Genomic DNA, 16211 nt, shown 5'->3' on the forward strand with positions numbered 1-16211 from the left:
TCACTTTACTATAACTTTACTGGTTGTTGATTGTGATGTAGCTGCCAACAAAAGGTGATATCATCTTATACTTCAGTAATTCAGTGAATATATATGGTTTCATCACTGTCTCCCTCTGCTCGTGTAGATGGCAAATCATCTGTGATTTTTTTATACCACGTAATTCATCTTTGCCTTTCTATGAATCCTGCATGGGTGGTCTTTCCCATTTGCTAGACAGCTTTCTCTATGCCTTTTTTAAGCTATCGGAGACGGTGGACTATGGAAGATCAGAGGTTGGGTTAGATTATCTCTACTGCAGTCTTAGACTTCATTGAGTAAAAAGCATCAGTACAAGTAAGGTTAGACACCAATCTATTCTACATTGATCAGACTACGTCTGGAGCATTTGCTTCAGTTCTGGGTTCGATAGTTTAAAAGGTACACAGAAAAATTATATTGTAGTATAACAAACTATAGTGTTTGTCTTTTGTTTTTGAAGAGGACCGTGGCATCAGGGAAATGATGACATGACTTGCGGTTGACTTTGATTTGAGTGTGCCCAAAGGAGGATTGTCACAGGGGATCCCAAAGCTGTTTTGTGTTTGGCACAGTTAAAGGAAATAGGGATTTTTAATCTAGAGAAGAGAAGATTTGGGAACATTGGGTAAATGTCTTCCCAAATTTAAAAGCACTTTCAGGTAGAAGGCCATCTATCCTGCCATTTCTCCCAAAGGTTCACTGGGCCTCATAATCTGCTATGTCCTTTATACTCTAAGGACCACATCAACTTTACATTTGTCCTAAAACCAAATCATTGTATACATGTTGTCTTCTTTAATCAAAATGTGAATTCCTTGAAAGCAGGGACCGTCTCATTTTTCAGTTTTTAATCTCTTGTGTTTGAACATACTACTTGGTTCATAGTAGACATTTAATAAATGATTTTCCATTAGATCTCAGGTGGCTAAACTAAGACCAATGGTTAGATATTAATCATTGAGAAATAGAAAGAAAATTGTGAGTGAATCAAGGGACCATAGAGAAGATCTGGTCTAACCCTCCCCCTTTTACAAGTAAGGAAATAGAAGTGTAGAGAAATTAAATGAATTTAACCAAGGTCACTTAACTAGTTAATATTACAAAGATGGAGACTTTGATTCACTATAAGTGAGGGTTTTTTTTTTTTCTTTAAAGGAGTTGTCCAAAAATGGAGTGGGTTAACTTTGTAAGATAGTGAGATCCTCATCACTAGAAATGTTCATGGGGACATTGCCAAAGAAATGCTTATCAAAAATGTTTTGTAGTGGATTTCTACATGGTGTATGACAGTGGAAGATAAATCATACTTTAAGATTTTATGAGGTTATTATCAGTCTTTTGATTAAGTTTGCTTTTTTATTTCAATTTTTAAAAAACTAGAATACTCTGTGTAAGAGTAAGATTTTAAATGAGGTAAAATCTGTCAAATAAAATAATATTCCCTCATCTCATCAATCTTCTTGCCCCTTTACCCTGAGCAAAGTCAGTTTTGATCATCTCTAATGCCTCTACTACATGACCCTTTATTGAGATAATTTTTTTTTCTATGGCACCTCCCAATATACAAGTTTGGTATTCAATGGAAATCAACATAAAAATGAGAATTAGCAGCTTGGTGTAGAGGAGGCAACAGTAAACTCTTGTGAGAGTCCCAGCATGACTATCTGATAACATCATTGACTAGCTGGGGTGGGAAACCTGCAGCCCCAAGGCCACATGTGGCCCTCTTAGTCCTCAAGTATGGCCCTTTGACTGAATCCAAACTTCACAGAACAAATCCCCTCAAGTGAGGTCTCAGAGGACCACATGTAGCCTTGAGGCCACAGGTTCCCCACCCTGACTAGTTAGGTAATCTAACTGCTGCAAGGATGGTAAAGCCTATTAAGTATATATCTCACCAGTATAACATGCAGTTTGTAATATTTTCTGTAAAGTGTACTATATTGTTAACACAGTTTCTTAGATAAAGGTAGAAGACTTCAAAACTTTTCTTGAATATTCCTGACCTGGGGGAGAACAAAAAGCAGGTTATTTTTTTTTTTAAAAGGGCTATACTATGATACCAGTGAAGGATCTTCAATTTCCATTCTTTTGTGATCTAATCTAGACTTGGTTGAGAGATTTTTCTCTGTTGGTTCAGTGTTGCTACCTGTCAGTCAGTGCTCATGATTTGAAGAGGAATTGGTTTCTAGAGCCACTGGATGAATCAGAAAGAGCCAAGATATAAATCATGAAAGTGAATAGTGAATGCAATAAATGTAACAAATGTCTATTTGGCATATTTTATAGGGTCTCCCATGATTTACTGAATTTAAATTTAGCTCTTTTTCACCCTGGTGAGATTTGGTAACTTATATTCCAGAAAGATTTATTAACTATATAATTCAAATTCAGAGCAGCTTGAATGAAAAATACATTTGAGCCTTATTTTTGTCCAGAATTATTCTAATGATATGTTAAGCCAGGGAATTCAGGGTTCTGTAAATCTGTCTAATACACTTTTATGACTACTAATAACCACTGTCCCCTCCAGAGAAATAGCTTCTATGAATCTAACAGAGTGGGAATATTCTAGTCCAAGAACAACCCTGTGTGCAGATTAGGTATTTCCTAATTGGTTGAATGAAGATGGAGTTTATTTGGCCCTTGGCATAGAAAACTCAAATGAAACACAGAATGAAGGTGCGAAGAATATCAATAATACACTTGCACACTTTTCCCTTCCCTTTCTGTGCCTTGGGTATTAAATGACTAGTTCAAAGCTGTGTAAGTGCCTTAAAGGAAGAATTACTTCAATATCTATCAGGATTTTAATGTCATTTGAAAAATATTAAGTATCACACATTCAGAACTGCAAGGAATCAAATGGTGATCTCATTTGAGGCCAAATGGAGATGAGGAAACTGAGTCTTATAAGGGCCTTTGCCTGAAGTCACCTTGGTAGTGAGTGTCAGAGTCAGGATTTGGATGCAGGTATTCTGACTCTAAATTCAGCACCCTTCTCACTATACATGTTGCCTACATTGAAGGGAATAAATAAACTAATATTCAAAGTAATGAATGTATATTTTAGTATTTTAACAAAAGCAAGAATTGTCAAATCTTGTTGTTTCTACCTTTACAACCCATATATCCTGTATATATGCATTTCTCTCCACTGTAATGGGAATGCAAATTTGGAAGATCTTCCCTGCCCCTAGGCTAAAGTGCACCTGAAGCCTTGGGTGGGAGGCTTGTTTTTCAGTAAATACTTCTTGATTGGCCAGTGAGTCAATAAGGTTGTTACATTTTCTGAGCCAGGAGAAGGCTATATAAGCCCTGATGTGTAGCTTTGTTTTGGGGGCTCACTTTGAGAAGTGTTCTGTGATTTGATCTGTATTCTGAGAAGCCATTGTCCAGGGCCCCCCCGGCTTTGAAAAACCCAGATGCTGATTTGGTATGGATGTAATGGTTGGACAGTTTGGAAATCTGTCTACTTGATCTGTTTCTGTCTTGATAATTCTGCCTGTATGCTTTGAAGTTCAGGATGCTGACCTTTTTCCCCTGAACAAGGTAAACGATATATGTTTGATTGATTAAAGTAAGCTTGTTAACCCCTTCTGAGTTGCTTTCCTTTATCAAAGCAGATCCAAGAACCTGTATGGGCAGCAAACCCTGAGGACGCGCTTGGGGTGCTTGCTGCTACATCCACTCACATAGCAACCACCCTAGGCCATCAACTCTACCCTGAACTATTGCAATAGTGTTCTAATTGTTATTTTTGCCTCATGTTTCTAGCTTCCAATCCTGCCTTCATTCAATAGTCTAGGTCATTTTTCCAAAGTGTTAAGTCTGACCATGAACAATTTTCCTCCCTTCTGCCCTCCCACTATTCAATAAACTCCAATTATTTCATATTACTTCTATGATCAAATATAAAATCCTCTGGCATTTAAAGCCCTTCATAACCTGACCCCTTTCCATTCTTCTTAAACTTTTGTTGTTCAATCTTTTTTCACCTGTGTCTGCCTCCTCATGACCCCATTTGGGATTTTTTGGCAAAGTTACTGGAGTGGTTTGCCATTTGCTTCTCCAGCTCATTTTATAGATGAAGAAACTGAGGCAAACAAGGGTTAAGTGACTTGCCCAGGGTCTCACAGCTAGTTAAGTGTTTGAGGCCAGATTTGAATTCAGAAAGAGGCATCTACCTGACTCCAGATCTGTTGCTCTATCCACTGCATCACCTGGATGCCCCTTCTTATACTTTACTCTCCTCCAAACACTATTATCTAACTATTCTGTCCTACTTGCTGTTCCACACACATAAAACTCCATCTTCTGACTCCATGCCTTTGTACTGTTTCTTCCTCATGCCAAGAATGCCCTTCCTCCTCATCACCACCTTGTAGCTTCCCTGGCTTTCTTCAAGATTCTGTTCAAGAGGCGGCCAGGTAGCACAGCAAGTAAGAGCACCGGCTCCAGTGTTGAGAAGACCTGGAGATCGAATCCAGGGCTCAGACAGTTAGCACCCACCCAGAAACACCTGGCCGTGTAACCTTGAGCAAGTTACTTAACCCCAATTGCTTAGGGGCGGCCAGGTGGCTCAGCGAGTAAGAGCACCGGCTCCAGTGTTGGGATCAACCTGGAGATCGAATCCCGGGCTCAGACACTCAGCACCACACCCAGAAATAACTGGCCGTGTAACCTTGAGCAAGTTACTTAACCCCGATTGCTTAAAAAAAAAAAAAAGATTCAGTTCAAATCCCTCCTTCTATAAGAGCCCTTTTCCCATCCCCCCAGCTGCTAGTGCCTTCCAGTCACAATTTATATATCCTATGTATGCAGTTATTTTCATGTCATCCTTCACTAGAACGTGAAGTTGAGAACAAAGATTAGGGTTTTGTTTGTTTGTTTGTTTTTGTTTTGTTTGTCTTTCTTTGTTCTTCTGGCATGTAGCAGAGTAAATGCTTATGGTCTGACTGGTTGAGTGCTCTCAGTTTCTCCTTTGCATTTGTCCTGTGCACTGGCCATTATCACTGCGCCCCTCAGATACAGATCATAAAGAACTGATCCAATTCTAACGATTCCTTCTAAGTCACTTCATGTCTCAGGATATCAGTTTCCTTATCTCCAAAATGAGGGGGTTGCAAGAGATAACCCCTTAGGTCTCTAACTATTCTATGATACTCTGAATCCTTATAGTATTTTGCTTCTGTCTTAAAACACAGTTTTGTTGTTGTTTTCCTGTAGTTATTTGTATACATGTCACCACATGAAATATTGCCATCTCATACAATCTTGTATTTTATAGCTATTTGTGCTGTTGTCTCATCCCCCTACTAGACTGTAAGTTCTTTCTTATCTGTTAATAAGATGATATATTGAATTATGTACATAAATAATGTACATTCCCCCACCAGACTGTAACTTCTTTCTTATTTATCAATGAGATAATGTATATAAAATACTTTGCAGTCTTTAAAGTATGATATAAATGTAAGCTACTATTATCTAGCCTTTGTATTTCCTCTTTCCCATTCAGTAACTAGCACAATGCTCTTGTCTACAGTAGACACTTAATAAAACTTTGTTGTATTTTACAAGACTGTAACATTTTTGAATGCTGGGTCCATCTCTTACTTATCTTTGTATGTGTTGCAGCCTTTAACACTCTACTCTTATACATAGTAGAGACTCAAAAATGTCAAATGAATGAATAGATGAATGAATGAATGAAATCTTTAATCTTTGCTTGTGGCAGTAGCAAGTCAGGGGGAGTATTCACCCTTGGTATTTATACAGACTGACTATTGGATTCACAATAAAGATTCAAGTAGTGTTTCTGCGAGATATTGATATTCAGTTTTATAATAATATACTAGGAGTGGATGGGTATAGCTATGGTATAACTACCTGATAAGGAGGCCCAACAGAATCCATCAGGGAACACTACTATTCTGACTACTGCTAGCTGCTTCCCTTTGCATGCCAATGAGCTGCTGAGCACTGGTGATACTGTCTGATGCAGTATATATCTTTCAATGCTCTGAACAAGTTGAAGATTAAATCATGCAACTCTCATTGTAAGTCTTATAGAAACTAACGTCTGTCTTTGAATAGAAAGGATATATGACACCTAGACCATAGGCACAAGTTAGATTTCCCTGTGAGGGGGAGTGTGGTGTAGTGGATAGCATGAGGGGATTAAAGTTATCAAGGCAGGTTCAAATCCAGCCTCAGACACTTATTGGTCATGTGAACCTAAGCAAGGTACTTAACAGATGTAAAATGGGGTATAATAAAAGCACCTTCTTCACAAAGTTTTTGTGAGAATCAAGTGAGAATGTATGTAAAATCCTAATGTCCTACACAAATGTGGATTTTTCTTTTTCGTATGTAAAATCCTGATGTCCTACACAAATGCAGATTCTTTTTTTCGTATCCCCCCGTGTTTCTAACTCTACTGGAAATCTTTATTTGGGTGTCTTGCTATCACCTTAGACTTGACATATCCAACAGTGAATCCATCATCTCTCCCAAAGCAGTTCTCATTCCCAGTTACGGTGCTCTATTCTGTAAAACCATTTGGCCAGTTTCTAGAATAGAAATCTTAGAATTACTTTTGCGTCTTTACTTTCCTTCATGTCACATACAAGATTTGCTCCCAAGTTCTAATATTTCTTTTCTTAAAAAACTGTCTATTAAAAATAAAATAAAACTGGCTTCTGAATTTACTCTTTCTTCTCCATTCTCCTTGCCAACACTTTCCTTGCATTGGTCATCATCTCCTTATATGTAGATTATGGTAATAGCTTCCTCCATGATCTATCTGATTCTACTCCCTTCTATCCATTCTACATTCCACTGCTCCTCCCCCACCCAATCTTTCTAGAGGCCCAGAAACACATGTTGAATAAAGATTATTCTCTTGTCCAAGAGCTCACTTCCTTCTACATCAAATCCAGACTATTCTCCCTCTTTTTCTAAACCACATCCCAAATTTGGCCATATGTTACTGATCCAAATTTACCTTCCATTACTCCTCCCAAACCCCTTCCTTTCTAGTCAGATCACCTGTCTCACTAATACCCACACATGCTATGTTCATGCCATCTCTGTGCCTTGGCTTGTACTATTCCCTTCAATCTGGATGCCTCCCCACCTACCCAAATGAATGGATGAGCAAGCATTTATTAAGTATCTGTTATGTGCCAAATGTGCTAGGCACTGGGGATACAAAATAAAGGTGAGACAGCCCTTATCCATAAGGAGCTTATTGTTCTAACAGGAGGAGACAACAAGAGGGATTTTGGAGGTGGGAAGTCAGCATGATTAGAGCTGAAGGACCAAAAATTATCATTGTCATACCTTTTCCAGTAGCAATTATATTATTGACTTGATTATTCCTAGAGCAAAAAGTAGAAAGTTGGAGGGAGAGGAAAGATATGTGCATGGAGCAGCATGATGGCAAAATGTCCAGGATCTATGTGAAGCATAGTTGAAAGCTGGCTAGATAATAGTAGTAATATTCATGTTAAATACCTCTCTAATGCCCTAACCACACAATTCTTTAACCTTTTCAAACTTCAATGATACTTTTCTTTACTCTATTTCAACCACAAACTGACAAACTAATACCTCACTGTTAGGTAGCCTCACTATTTATATAAATTCAACAAATGTTTATTAAGTAGCTTCAATGTATATTATATCAGTGAAGGACATACAAAAATTTAAAATGACAGACCTCTCCACTCAGGAAACTTATGATATTAGTAGAGATATGACACATACACAGATAGGTATAATAAAAAGTAAAGTGTATGAAGATAAAGGGAGAGATGTATCTAAAATACTTCAGGAAAATGTAAGGAGATAACACTTTCATCTGGGGAAAGCATTGAAGGTTTCATGGAAATAGGACAGGAACTGATTCTTGAAGACAAAGAAAGATTTTGCCAGGAGAAAATGAAAGTGAAGTTCATTCCAACCCTATGAGACAACCTGTAAAAATGCACGCAGGTAGGAGAATTGTGTTATTATCATTACCTGAAAGTTAATCATCCATTGTTATTCTTTGTGCAATAGCAAAAGATTAACCAATAAACTGTTTTCATCTGCCATCTTGTGCAGTAAGATCAAGCTCAAATGCATCTGAACTTGGGTATAAAACAAAACAAATTCACAAATAAAAGTTGTGAAGAATGGCTTGTAGTACAGTCTGATTGGAATGTAAAATGCATGGAGACAGCAATATGAAATGAAGCTGGAAAGTTTGTTGTTGTTCAGTTTCTTTTCAGTCGTGTCTGACTCTTTGGTTGGGGATAAAAATGGAGAGACTTAAATGCCAAGAGGAAGAATATATATTTTATCTATAGGGCCTGTAGTTTGGGAAGCAGGAAGTCACTGATGTTTTTGGAATAGCTGAGTGATATAGTCAGACCTGTATATTAAGAACGCTGCCTTGACAGTTGTGAGAAGAAAAAGGGAGAAAAGGCGGGCAGAGAGACCAATTAGGATGTTGTCACAAAAGTACAATTGAAAAGTAATGAGAAGCTGATTCAGGATACTAACAGTTGGTGTTAAGCAAAAACAGAATTATATGAAGGATGGGATGAAAAAATTGACAGAAAATTAACATCTCATTGTTTTTAGCTGGGGATGTTGAGGGGTCAGAGTTTAAGACAACTGGGATTTCAAACCTATGTGACTGGGAGGATGGAGGCGCCATCAGTACATAAAGGGAAATTGTAAGGAAAGGCAGACTTAGAGAGAGATAAAAAATTCAGTTTGGAATATTTTGAATTTTAGGTGCTTTTGAGGCTTCTAGGGGGAAAAGTACAAGAAGCAGTTGGAGATCTAGGACTAGAGCTGAAGGGAGAACAGTACTTCATCCAAGATCAATTTAACTCTTTGACCACCATTGTCAATCCTTTCACCTCCCTTTCTCACCATTCCCATTCATGCTAAGTCTCCTCTTCCCTGTCATCATGATGTCTGGTCCTCTGGCCTCTTCTTAGTCTCCTTCCTAGTTCATCTCACCTACTCTCTTTATTTATTTCTATAGTCAACCACTACTTAAATGACTTACTAGCTACTTTACCTTAGCTGAACCTTCCATCTTTCCTGGCCCACTAATCATCAACCTTTGGTGACCTCTGCAAATTTGACTGCCCTGCTCCTCTCAGAATGGTGAGAATATCATGGAATCAAGATGATTTCATCCTCTATAAATTCATTAGGTATAACCTTGGCTATGGTTCCCTCCCTACAGTTCAACAATCCTTTGACTTCCAATTCAAGAAATATTTAACTTGATTGAGTCATTATTTCATTTGCCTGTATGTAGTAGGTACACAAATAATTTTTGCTTAATTAAATGAATTGTGTTATTATCATTACCTGAAAGTTAATCATCCATTTTTATTCTTTGTGCAATAACAAAAGATTAATCAATAAACTGTTTTCATCTCCCATGTTGTGCAATAAGATCAAGCTCAAATGCATCTGAACTTGGGTATAAGACAAAACAAAACTATATGAGCAATCAGCTAAATAATTGTGAGAATCATTGCTATCATGATGAGGCATCAAATTCAACTTACCAACTTGTTGATTGCTTTTTCTTTGTTTTCTACTCTCCCCAAATGTTCACAGGAACTACCATCATTAAAGGCATGTTTCTCCTCCATAAATCCAAGTGTCTTTTGTTTGTCATGGGGGGCTTCTCTTGTCTGAATGTCTTTAAAAAATGTCTCAAAGAGTGGCAGCTGTGGGAAAGCTTCATCATCCCCCTCCTCTACTTCCCCCACAGATTCATATGAAGAAGTTTCTATATCAGTGATTCCACAGATGTGAAGGTCACTGTCAATGGCAGGGGTTAAACATTCATTGTTGGAAAAAATGATTGTGCTGGGTTTTTGTTTAATGATATATATTTCAGGAACAATTTCTGGTTTACCATCAGATCTCTCATTTGGAAGATGTAATGAGGGGGATAACTTGAGAGGGAAAAGATAATCTTCAGCTTTAGTTGAAGTAGGATATAGTGAATCCCTAAAGCAATTTTGATTTTTAGGCTCGTTAGTAATACTCAGGTAGCCAGGCACCTGAACATACGTTGAAGGTGATTCATTTTGCTTTGGTATCTGTTGAATACAGCAAAGGTCCTTTGGGTGAGATTTAGATCCCCAGGGAATGATAGGCACCCCAATGTGGCTATCTGATCCTCCATTCTTTGTATCTTTTGATGACCCTGGTTTCTTGGCAAGCACAGAAAAAGAGGATTCCTGCTTCTCTTCAACAAACTTAGTTTCCATTCCAATAAATTTCATCCATTAGATTCTGACACCTTGAGCGGTCTTTATTCCTGGTTGGCTTGGTAATTGTAGTTATCCATATTATGTCCTATCACCATTACCAAATTCTGGATCTCCTTGCACAATAAAAAATGTTCTCTTTCTCTGAAATTAAAAATCACAATTTAGTTTATTTTAAGGTTGTTGTAGTTTTGAAAGTAACATTGTTAATATTTATAATTCAAAATTAATTGTAACAAAGTTTAGGATTAGTTACAATGCCCAGATTTTCTGTAAAATCTGAAGCAGGTAAAAACTACTAATTATGTTACTCAAGAATTGGATTCTATCTAATGTGGACATGGACCTTCTGACCTTGACCTTTTTCTACAAGGCTATGAACTTGACTTCATTTCTCATCAACAGTTTCTCTGCTTCCAAAATCAGCAAGAGGCACAACAAACCCTAATCTCAGTTCTCTTATCAAAATTCCATTCTATAAGTATTTAATAAACAGACTGTTGTGTGTCTTATATAGACATGGACTACACAGCCAAGAAATGAGATGTGTTCTGACCTGTACTTTGGCTACAGTGGAGAGAGCAGCTTGTTCCAGCAAAACTATGATGATGATTCTTCAATCCAACAGTCAACCTGGAGCTATATTTTCTATGTGGGAAAATTATAATCATCCACAATTATACCTTTGACATTAATCTATATCGACAGTATATTGTCTGCTGAGAACATAAGAATGCTAGGACTATTGGCAAAATGGCCAAGCCCAGCTCTCCTTTATCACTTCAAAACAGCAAGAAATGTGCCAAATAAAGGAACAACATCAAAAAGAAGGGAAAGTTTAAAAAAGCTAATTAAAAGGAAAACCTTACAGAATAAACAGTAGGTGCTTAAGAAATAAATTAGCACAAGAGAGATCCCAATATAATAATAGCTAGCGCTTATGTAGCATGTAAAAGTTTGCAAAGCCTTTTACCTGTATTATCTCATTTTATCCCCATGACAACCTGGAAGGTAGGTGCTATTATTTTCCTCATTTTACAGTTGAGGAAACTGAGGTAGACAGGGGATAAATTAAGTGCCTAGGTCACACAACTCATAAATGCCTTATGCCAGATTTGAACTCTGGTCTTCTTGATTCCAGGCTGCATTCTTTTAATGAGTAAGTACTACAAGGAAAGGGAAAGCAAAGAGAAATATCCAGAGGAAAGGAATTACATAATAACAACCTGACCTCCAGAAATGTGAGTGAAGCAACTCTAAGAACGTCTAGAGTGGATTAGACACTCCACAAGATAATTAAAGGAAGCAATAAGGTTTGAAATTTAGATGGAGTTTAGAGTTCTTAAAGAGGAATTCGAGATGACTAATAAGGATCCAAAGTTTGTTATTGTTTTGTTTTGTTTTGTTTTTTGCCTTTTGGAAGGCAATTAGAGTTAAGTAACTTGCCCAAGTTACATGGCTAGTTTTTTGTGTATTAAGTGTTTGATGTCAAATCTGAACTCAGGTCCTCCTGACTCTGGAGCCGGGGCTTTACCCACTGTGCCACCTAGCCACCCCCAAGGTTTGTTATTGTTGCTGTGTCATTTCAATTGTGTCCTACTCTTTGTGAGCCCATTTAGGGTTTTCTTGGCAAAGATACTAGAGTGGTTTTCCATTTCCTTCTCTAGTTCATTTTACAGATGAGGAAACTGAGGCAAACAGGATTAAGTGACTTCTCCAGGGTCACACAGCTAGTCAGTGTCTGAGGCCAGATTTGAATGCATGGAGATGAGTCTTCCTGATTCCAAACCCATTGCTCTGTCCACTTATGCCACCTTAGCCACCCCAGTTGAAGGTTTAGGACAGCGGAAAATCTATGAAGGGTTTTTGAGCAGTAGATTGTTGAAAAAGGGAATGACAGAGTCCAAACACAAAATGCAGAGTTAAAACAAACAAACAAAATTATAATGAAATTTTAAAAGAGCTCACTTGGAAGAGAACTTGGAGTTTCTACAAACTAAAGTAGAGGACTTTAAAGACAAAGCTTGATCAGGCAATCTACACATTATCGATCTCTTTGAAAAACCTAATGAAACAAAATCCTGAATACCATATTTTGGGAAATTTACAAGAAAATTTCCCAGAAGCAATGGTGACAGAAGACTGAAGTACAGACTGGTAGAACCCACAAGACACTATCAAGGAATATCATAGTTCAGTTCACTCAGAAATACCATAGGGATCCTAGGGCTAGAGATGGATGGAAACTCAGAGACCAAATAGATCAGGAAAATAAAGACCAAGAAGGTTACGTTACTTGCTCCAGGTCACATAAATAGTAAGCATCAGAAAAAGGATAGAGTCCAAGTTTCAGAACTTCATTATTGAAGAAAAAAAACCACGTAAGTAGCCAGGAGTAGACAATTAACTTTGGCAAGTAACAGTTTGAATCACAAAGGACTACTCATGCACAATTAGAAATGAAAGACTTGCCTGAAATGGAATATCCTAAAAGGCAAAAGAAATCACCTTGAACACCAAAATAGCATAGCCTGAAAAGTTGAGCATATTTTCCTCCATGAGAAATATAACATACTTTTAAAGCCTTCTTACTAAGAAAAGCAGATATGTGTGACTACTTTGATGTACAGACTCAGAGATATTACAACAATAACCAAGTCAATTGAAATTGACACATGAAAAATTAACATTTACAGGCTACAAAGAAGACACAAGGCTATTATTTTGAACCTCACTATTATCTGGGCTGGTCAGAAGGGAATTATGAAAAAGAGAACAATAATAAAAGTAGAATCAAGTAGCCTATGGGCTATATGGTGTGTATTAAAAAGAGAGAAAGAGAAAGAAGAGATAGGAGGAATGGATTGTTTTAAGCATCTAGCTACCTAGTTTTGATATATTTCTTAAAGGAAATATCCAGGGATCTGGGGTGGGCAGAGTGAAGAGTGGTATCTCTAAATCAAGTTGGAAACTTGGATGATACTCTTTTAAGCATGATAAGCTATAACTATCTTTTTCTGTCTTTCCATTTAAAAAGTAATATAATGGGATTTTACAAGGGGAAAACAAACTTAGCAATTATAGCCTTGAATGTAATTGGGTTCAGCTTGACTACAAAATGAGAGCAAATTGCAAAACAGATTAGAAAGTAGAACTCAAGAATTTGCTACATATAAGCATCACGCTTAAAAAATTAAGCATCTAGGTGGCACAGTAAATCGAGTAACGACCCTGGAATCAGGAGGACCTGAGTTCAAATAACACCTCAGACACTTAACACTTACTAGCCTTGTGACCTTTGGCAAGTCACTTAACCCCAATTGCCCTGCCTTCCCCCCTCCAAAAAGACAAAACAAAACAAAACAAAAATTAAGGAAAATGAAACAAAGTGATAGTCTGAAATAAAATGTATTGTATGACAGATGAATGCCAACTCCCCCCCCCCCCTCCAAGAATTGTAATCATGATTCTGGATGACAACATTAAAATATTTACAAATAGGGGCAGTACATTATGAGTAAAGGCCATATAAAGAATAAAACAATATCAGTATCAAATCTTTATGCACCAAATATTATAACATCCAAATATTCACAGGAAAAGTTAAATGAAATGCAAAAAGATAATAAAACAATAATTGTTTCTTTATTTCTCCAGAATTTAACAAATTTAGCAGAACTAGATGTGATGTCCTATTGAAATTTTCCAATAGAAATCTTAAAGAGTATACTTTTATCATGCAATACCTTTACAAATATTGATTATGTTCTGGAGCAAATAAATAAATGCAGGAAGGTGGAAATTTTAAGACCATGCTTATTTTTCTCTTTGTCCCAAGAGACAATATGTATATAGATTAATAAATGTAAAGCATTTTCTGAAGGGTGAGTGAACACGAATAAGCTAGGGCAGCAGGAAGGACTTCTTGTAGGAGGTAGTGCTACAGTTAAGATTTAAAGAGAGTGGGGTGGCTAGGTAGCACAGTGAATAGAGTACTGGCCCTGAAGTCAGAAGGACCTGAGTTCAAATCTGGCCTCAGATACTTAACATACTAGCCATGTGACTTTGGGCAACTCAACCCCAATTGCCCTCCAAAAAAGCAAAAAAAAAAAAAAAAGATTTAAAGGGAGTGAGGGACTCCAAGGGACAAAGGTAAGGAAGTTTTTCCCTTTTTTTGCTCTTCATTTGTTAATTCAACAAACATTTATTAATTATCCAATATTTGTTTGTACCACATTAGGGGGTATGTGCTGGGGACTCAGAGACAAAAACATGAACACATATTAGCAAATAAAAACATTAATACAGAGTAGATACAAGTAATTTTAGAGAGCACTAGCACCTGGGGGATCAAGAAAATCATCATTTGGGAAGTGGCACTTTTATAGCGCCTTGAAGGAAGCTGAGGGATTCTAAGATGTGGAGGTAAAGAGGATTTGCTTTCCAGGCACTGTAAAAAGTCAATATAAAGGCATTCAATTAGGATATGGAATTTCATGTGCAAGGAACAACAAATAAGACATTTTTTTTTTCCTTTTCAAGGTCCTGATCCTCATAAATCTGACTTAGTCTTTTTAAGAGTATTTTTTTCTTATTTTCTTTCAAGGTCTTTTCTTCTACCCTCCAGGGGATACACTTCATCATCCTTGATATGCTGGAGAATAGAGAGGTGTTCCTTCACCCTTTATATCTTTTCTTCTAGCAGGGAAACCAAGTTTAATAATGTACATTTACATGTACATTTTAATGTATACATTCTTGGTTGCCCCGGGGTAGACACCCAAACATAGTCCAATCTCTGTTCACTAGAGCAGTTCCTTCATCCTCCACACTTGCTGAAATGGAGTCCTCTGTTTTTGGTGTCTCTCCCCAGTTACCCCTGCTACCAATTGCAGCAGCAGATTGTGTGCTCAGCTTCTTCATGTCCTTGTGGGCCTGACTGTTCTGCTTTCTGTCTGTTAAGACCCTTATTTCGCACCCTGCTGTGCAGTAACAAAGACTGGAGAGTTTTAAATGAATTGAAGATTAAAAACAAACCTGCTGAATTGTACAGCAGAGCACAAGTAATAAACTTATAATTACTCAGTCCATCACAAGTCCTCTTTCTTCTGTCTGGAAAGTAACCATAATCTTAAGTTTGTAAATGGACTCCTGCTTGGTCAAATATTCCCAGGCATTTCCTTTTGGTACTTTTATTATTTTTTAACAAAAGCTTACCCTTAAAAAAAAATAGGTCAGGTTTATAAAATACTTCTCAAGGTTCAGTCTGTTAATAAGCCAAGCAACTAGGAGAAAATGTTCATTTTCTACTGGATAGTCTAACTTGATAATAAGATTTAAAGGCATAGGCATGATGGTCTCTCCCCTTAAAGTCATAATGCTCCCTTCCTAATCAGGGACAAAGCCCTAATCATAGGACACTGGAATATGCCAGTCAGCCTCAGAAATGCAGAAAAATCTGTATTTTACATTCACTGGAAGAAGAAAAAAAATCTGAGGTCCTGAGCTGCAAAAATTTAGAGATGTTTAACATAGCCATCATTTATATTTTTGGAAGAAAAAGAATGTTAATATTTATTCTCATCCAAGCTGCTACATGCCATTGGAAAATGTGTGCTCTACCTATCTATCTACATGGGATTGAAATTTTAGACAATAGGTTATTAGGTAAATACAAAATTACATTGTACAAATTATGCCTTTAAGAGACCCCAAAAGCACTGGGTGCTGCTACATTCTACTAGGTAAATGTGATAGTAATGGCAATTAAAGATTCCCCTGTATTGGCTTGGTTTTCAAATTGATTGTGTTAAAACCCAGAGTTTGTTAATCCCACCTGTGGGATGGGCTTGTTGATGTGAAAAGAAAGTCTAATCCCACCTGTGGGATGGA

The 16211-nt window shown here is 37.2% G+C and overlaps 1 protein-coding gene across 4 annotated transcripts in view; it reads right to left on the reverse strand.

Moving 5' to 3' along the window:
* The window catches only part of STARD13 (StAR related lipid transfer domain containing 13), a 750493-nt gene that overhangs the window by 568698 nt on the left and 165584 nt on the right, over positions 1-16211 (reverse strand). For all 4 annotated transcript variants that reach the window (XM_069080650.1, XM_069080653.1, XM_069080652.1 and 1 more), the window contains one exon: positions 9606-10463. In XM_069080650.1, coding sequence (XP_068936751.1) covers positions 9606-10334 — 729 coding nt within the window. In that variant the 5' untranslated portion in view covers positions 10335-10463. The remainder of the gene's footprint in view (positions 1-9605; positions 10464-16211) is intronic.

The sequence above is a fragment of the Petaurus breviceps genome, unplaced genomic scaffold (assembly GCF_028583685.1).
Source record: "Petaurus breviceps papuanus isolate PSGF00001 unplaced genomic scaffold, PetGlider_PUasm1.0 91133, whole genome shotgun sequence".
Classification (NCBI taxonomy): domain Eukaryota; kingdom Metazoa; phylum Chordata; class Mammalia; order Diprotodontia; family Petauridae; genus Petaurus; species Petaurus breviceps.